The 6,561-nt window shown below is 46.3% G+C and overlaps 1 protein-coding gene across 1 annotated transcript in view; it reads right to left on the minus strand.

Moving 5' to 3' along the window:
- Positions 1–2,903, minus strand: part of LOC141128471 (vomeronasal type-2 receptor 26-like) — a 170,865-nt gene extending 167,962 nt beyond the window's left edge. The window contains exon 1 of the mRNA XM_073615776.1: positions 2,794–2,903. Within this exon, the coding sequence (XP_073471877.1) occupies positions 2,794–2,903 (110 nt within the window). The remainder of the gene's footprint in view (positions 1–2,793) is intronic.
- Between the last annotated feature and the right edge of the window lie 3,658 nt (positions 2,904–6,561).

The following is a 6,561-nucleotide window of genomic DNA, read 5'->3' on the forward strand; positions in this document are numbered from 1 at the left end:
GCGATACAGCACTGCGCCGCTTTAACTGAGAATTGCGCTGTGGTGCAACGTTCTACCCAAACAAAATTGATATTTGATCACCTCTGCGGTTTTTATTTTTTGCGCTATAAACAAAAAAAACGACAATTTTGAAAAAAAAATCTATATTTTTTACTTTGTTATAATAAACATCCCAAAAATGTTTTTAAAAAACAAATTTCTTCCTCAGTTTAGGCCGATATGTATTCTTCTACATATTTTTGGTAAAAAAAATCACAATAAGCATACAGTAGGTGACCGTGATATTGTGTCAATCTCGGCGCATTTCTCGGCTAGATTTGACACCTGCGAGCCCCGTCGCAGGAGCCAGCGCCGATAAGGCTCACTCATCGGGAAAGGAAAACTATGTTTTCCTTTCCCGATGAGTGACAGGCAGTGGTGACAGTTGTCTGGTATGAATCCTGAGGGGGAACGCCAAATTTTAAATGAAAAAACCGGCATGGGTTCCCCCCCAGGGGCATACCAGGCCCTTAGGTCTGGTATGGATTGTAAGGGGAACCCCCTGCGCCGAAAAATCGGCATGGGGGTCCCCCCAAAATCCATAGCAGACCCTTATCCGAGCACACAGCCCGGCCGGCCAGGAAAGGGGGTGGGGACCATCGAGCGCCCCCCCTCCTGAGCCGTACCAGGCCGCATGCCCTCAACATAGGGGGGTGGGTGCCTTGGGGGAGGGGGGTGCCCCGCGGGGCCCCCCCACCCCGAAGCACCTTGTCCCTATGTTGTTGAGGACAAGGGCCTCTTCCCGACAACCCTGGCCGTTGGTTGTCGGGGTCTGCGGGTGGGGGGCTTATCGGAATCCGGGCCCCCCACCCTGTGTGAATGAGTATGGGATTCATGGTACCCCTACCCATTCACCTAGGGAAAAGCGTAAATTAAAAAAAAAAACAGTACACAGGTTTTAAGAGTAATTTATTAGGCAGCTCCGGGGTCTTCCAACTTCAGGTGGTCTCCTTCCGACTTCTCCCGGTGTTCGGCCTCTTCTTCCGGTGTTCGGCCTCTTCTCCCAGTGTGTTCGGCCTCTTCTCCCGGGCCCCGCCTCTATCTTCTTCCAGCTCTATTGCCAGCGAGGGGCCGGGTCTGCTGCCGCTGTCTTGTCGCCGCTGTCTTGTCGCCGCCGCTGTCTCGTCGCCGCCGCTGTCTCGTCGCTTCTTCTCTTCTTCCGATGTTGACACGACGCTCTCTCCGGCTGGAATGGTTTGTGCGAGCTGCGGAGCCATTTATATAGGCGGTGACCCCGCCCCCTTGTGACGTCATGGTCCCAGCATGCGCAGGGACTCTGGCGTCATAAGGGGGCGTGACCCCAGAGTCCCTGTGCATGCTGGGACCATGACGTCACAAGGGGGCGGGGTCACCGTCTATATAAATGGCTCCGCAGCTCGCACAAAGCATTCCACCCCCCCATGTTGAGGGCATGCGGCCTGGTACGGCTCAGGGGGGGCGCTCGCTCGTCCCCACCCCCTTTCCTGGCCGGCCGGGCTACGTGCTCAGATAAGGGTCTGGTATGGATTTTGGGGGGCCGCCACACCGATTTTTTGGCGTAGGGGGTTCCCCTTACAATCCATACCAGACCTAAGGGCCTGGTATGCCCCTGGGGGGGAACCCACGCCATTTTTTTTATTTAACATTTGGCGCGGTGTTCCCCCTCAGGATTCATACCAGACAGCTGTCAGCACTGCCTGTCACTCATCGCGAAAGGGAAATAAAGTTGTCCTTTCCCGATGTGTGAGCCAGCACGACATGCACAGTACCCTGTCGCCGAGAACCAGCGCGATGATATCGCGCTGGAAACACAATCTCGCGGTCAGGTACTGTATATTGATTGGCTTGTGCAAAAGTTATAGCGTCCACAAACTATGGGAAAGATTTATGGCATTTTTATGGCATTTCTATTATTATTATTTTTTTACTAGTAACGGCGGTGATCTGCGATTTTGTGGCAGACAGAGTGGACACTTTTGACACATTTTTGGGACCACTGACATTTATACAGCGATCTGTGCTATAAATTTGCACTGATTACTCTGTAAATGTCACTGGCAGGGAAGGGCTTAACACTAGGGGGCGATCAAGGGGTTAAATGTGTGTTCCCTCAGCATGTTCTAACTGTGAGGGGATAGGAATGACCAGAGGAGGAAACAGATCATTGTTCCTACTTAGTAGGAACAAACGATCTGTCTCTTCTCCCCTGACAGAACAGGGATTTGTGTGTTTACACACACAAATCCCTATTCCTGCTCTCGTGCACGCGATCGCGTGTGGCCGGAGGCGATCGTGCCCGCCGGCCACGTGCAGCAGGCGTGTGTGCACCAGCGGCACGCGCGCCTGCTATCTCCCTTAAGGGTATAGACGTACCCATATGGCGATTCGTGGGAACAAACCACTTTGCCGCCATATATCCGTGTGAGACGGTCAGCAAGTGGTTAATGTAGCAGTTCCTGCTGATGTGGACAGGATTACAGGGAACATTGGATTGTCTTTGACAACCCCATGTACAGACACCACCCCAATCTTTTTCCCGGGTATCAGCTTTCCCTGCAACCTGTCCGATCAGAGCAGGGTAACCCCACTCCCCGAGTCGAGGAGTGCCACCACCACTTGTCCATTAACTCACACCGCACACTCACGCAGGCTTAGATTGTTTATAGTACCAGTGGCAAAAGCATATATAGAGCCATGTCGATCCACGTTGCATTCCATTGGCTCCTCCTTCTGGGCAGTCATATGACCAAGCTGGTGACAGGACCAACAGCGTACCTCATGGGGTTCCCTTTCCCCCGCCAACTCTCAGGAGGCTTTAATGCTGGGGTGCTCCTGGTGGGCGTGTCATGCACCTGAGCAGACACTATGCGTTCCACAGGTGCCATCTTGGCGCTGGCGACTCCTTGGTCTGGCGCAGCTCTCTGGTTGCACAAGGTCGCTCACATAAGCTTTCGGCGCAGCTGTACCGTTCGACTACGGCAGCCATCTCATCCAGGGACTGAGGCTCCGACTGAGCCAGCCATCAGTGCAGGTCCTTGAGAAGACCATGCAAAAACCAGTCTTTGGCAACTCGATCCAAAATCTTAGCAGGTGTCATTTCCTCATGTTTCAGCCAATCTTGAAACAGGAGCATTAGATGATACAGCTGCGCATGAGCAGGCTTAGCCCTGTCAAAGCACCAGCCATGAGCTCGGCTTGCCCTTAAATCAACAGTCACTCCCAGCCTGGCTAATATTTCTGCCTTTGGCAATTTATAGTCCCCTGTTGACTCTGGGGCCAAGTCACAGTATGCCTGTTGGGGATCTGCAGTCAGGAAAGGAGCCAACACATACACCCAGTCTTTCTCAAGCAGTCCTTCCCTTGTTGTAATCTGCTCAAACATCGCCAAGTAAGCACCAACATTATCTGTGGCTGTCATCTTTTGCAGAGTCCGCTGTACAGCCTTCCGCGGATCACCCTTCACAATGGGGTCACCTCTCACCATTTCAGCCTGCTGGGTCAGTGCCTTCTGTAAACCTGCTATCTGTTCCATCAGAAAGCGGTTTGTCTCTTGCTGAGCAGCAACTGCCTGGGCATTAGTCACTGCTAATTGTTTAATCAGTTCTTCCATTGCTTTTTCAGAAATCTTCACAGCCTGTGTAGCGCTAACCCAGGACATGGGGCAGGCCTGAACCCCTCAAACTGCCCGCATTCTCCACCAATTGTCGGGATCTGAGGGGTAAACAGGGGCTGGGAGACGCTTCAGTCAACTTAAAGTTCACTTTATTCAGCAAAACAGAAAAATAATGACAGACTATGTCTTCACTGACAGCTCAAAATTACACAAGAAACTCTGCTCATCAGTACAACACAACCTTTTAAAATCATGTTAAGCATCCCAGCCAACACATCCACAATATTGTAAAAGTCCCAGTTACAGGCCAGCTCACCCAGCAACAACTTTTTTTTTTTGCATGTGTTGGATTTTTTTTTTTTTTAGTAGCAAAGTAGGGAGAATTACAGATGACAGACCGCTCGTTTCCCTGCCAGATTGTACACAAATGAGTTGTAGAAATGTGCGGTTCTTTCGTTTCAAATTGAAATTCTGACAAACTTTCGTTATTCCGAAATTCGGATGTATCCGAATTTTCAAATTAGAATAGTACCGAATTTAAAAGTATCTGAAATAAGGAAATTCGAAAGAAATTGAAATTCGAATAGTTTTCCAATTTCCAAAGAGAATAAAATAGAATAGAAAATAAAGGAATAGAATAGATTTTCTTTTCTATTCCTTTATTTTCTATTCTATTTTATTCTTTTTGGAAATTGGAAAACTATTTGAATTTGAAAACGTCGTATTCGAAAACATTTTGAATTCAAAAATGTTTTGATATTGATTCGAAAACTATTTGAATCGATTTGAAAATTAATAAACGAAACTAATCTCGAAAACGAATTGAACGAATGAAACTAATTTAGAAATATAATGGTGCAGCGCTAATATCATTTAAAATTAATGAAATGAAAATATATAGGTATTTTAAACTGAAATAAAACCCATAATAATGATAAATAATGAATCACAGTGATAATATTACATAAATGTATAAGTGCAAAAATTCAAAAATTTCAGATATGGAACTATGGAAATATAATGATTGAAAAATCCATGTGCAGTGAAGCAACTTGAAATGAACTATACACAATACAAAAACCAGTAGTGTTATAAAATAAAAAAATAAAATAAACCAAAAAGTCCACTTGGTGATAAAAAGTGTTGATAGAAGAATATATCTTAAAGTGCATATGTGAATCTTGCTGGTCACAACATTAATATTTTGGACCGTCTCTAAAAGTGCATAAAGAGTGAGAACAGAGCACCGCCACTGATAATACTGGGGCTTACCGGAGTGTATGGATTCAATAGGACCTACGCCCCATGAATCATTCAGACTTGTTGGTGATTACACACCAATGAGCGAAGCACCTCAGCGAATATGAACGATTGAAAAGTTGGATAAACATCGATCTCACTCTCCTCACTATAGCCACAGTCAACAAGGGAAGGGAGGCTCCAAGGATGTATATTGTGGTGTGGACTCATGCATAAATGGCCGAAAAGGAATAAAAAGCGCATATAGCATAAATCCACATAACAAAAAAATGTATTTATAAAAAGTGAATAGTTACACTCACATTTTCTGAATTAAAATAAGCGCTTATCGATCCAATAGGGTGACGCAATGGGAACAGTAGGCTCAACCTGACGCGTTTCATCTGCTAAGATATCGTCTGGGGTATCGTCCTGCTGGTCCCACTGTGTATATACAGTGGCAACGGAAAGTATTCAGACCCCCTTAATATTTTCACTCTTTGTTATATTGCAGCCATTTGCTAAAATCATTTAAGTTCATTTTTTTCCTCATTAATGTACACACAGCACCCCATATTGACAGAAAAACACAGAATTGTTGACATTTTTGCAAATTTATTAAAAAAGTAAAACTGAAATATCACATGATCCTAAGTATTCAGACCCTTTGCTGTGACACTCATATATTTAACTCAGGTGCTGTCTATTTCTTTTGATCATCCTTGAGATGGTTCTACACCTTCATTTGAGTCCAGCTGTGTTTGATTATACTGATTGGACTTGATTAGGAAAGCCACACACCTTTCTATATAAGACCTTACAGCTCACAGTGCATGTCAGAGCAAATGAGAATCATGAGGTCAAAGGAACTGCCTGAAGAGTTAAAAGACAGAATTGTGGCAAGGCACAGATCTGGCAAAAGTTACGAAAAAAATTCTGCTGCACTTAAGGTTGCTAAGAGCACAGTGGCCTCCATAATCCTTAAATGGAAGACATTTGGGACGACCAAAACCCTTCCTAGAGCTGGCCGTTCGGCCAAACGGAGCTATCGGGGGGGGAAAGAGCCTCGGTGAGAGAGGTAAAGAAGAACCCAAAGATCACTGTGGCTAAGCTCCAGAGATGTAGTCGGGAGATGGGAGAAAGTTGTAGAAAGTCAACCATCACTGCATCCCTCCACCAGTCGGGGCTTTATGGCAGAGTGGCCCGACGGAAGCCTCTCCTCAGTGTAAGACACATGAAAGCCCGCATGGAGTTTGCTAAAAAAAACACCTGAAGGACTCCAAGATGGTGAGAAATAAGATTCTCTGGTCTGATGAGACCAAGATAGAACTTTTTGGCCTTAATTCTAAGCGGTATGTGTGGAGAAAACCAGGCACTGCTCATCACCTGTCCAATACAGTCCCAACAGTGAAGCATGGTGGTAGCAGCATCATGCTGTAGGGGTGTTTTCAGCTGCAGGGACAGGATGACTGGTTGCAATTGAGGGAAAAAGATAAATGCAGCCAAGTACAGGGATATCCTGGATGAAAACCTTCTCCAGAGTGCTCAGGACTTCAGACTGGGCCGAAGGTTTACCTTGCAACAAGACAATGACCCTAAGCACACAGCTAAAATAACGAAGGAGTGCCTTCACAACAACTCTGTGACTGTTCTTGAATGGCTCAGACAGAGCCCTGACTTAAACCCAATTG

This window comes from Aquarana catesbeiana, linkage group LG01, assembly GCF_042186555.1.
Source record: "Aquarana catesbeiana isolate 2022-GZ linkage group LG01, ASM4218655v1, whole genome shotgun sequence".
Classification (NCBI taxonomy): domain Eukaryota; kingdom Metazoa; phylum Chordata; class Amphibia; order Anura; family Ranidae; genus Aquarana; species Aquarana catesbeiana.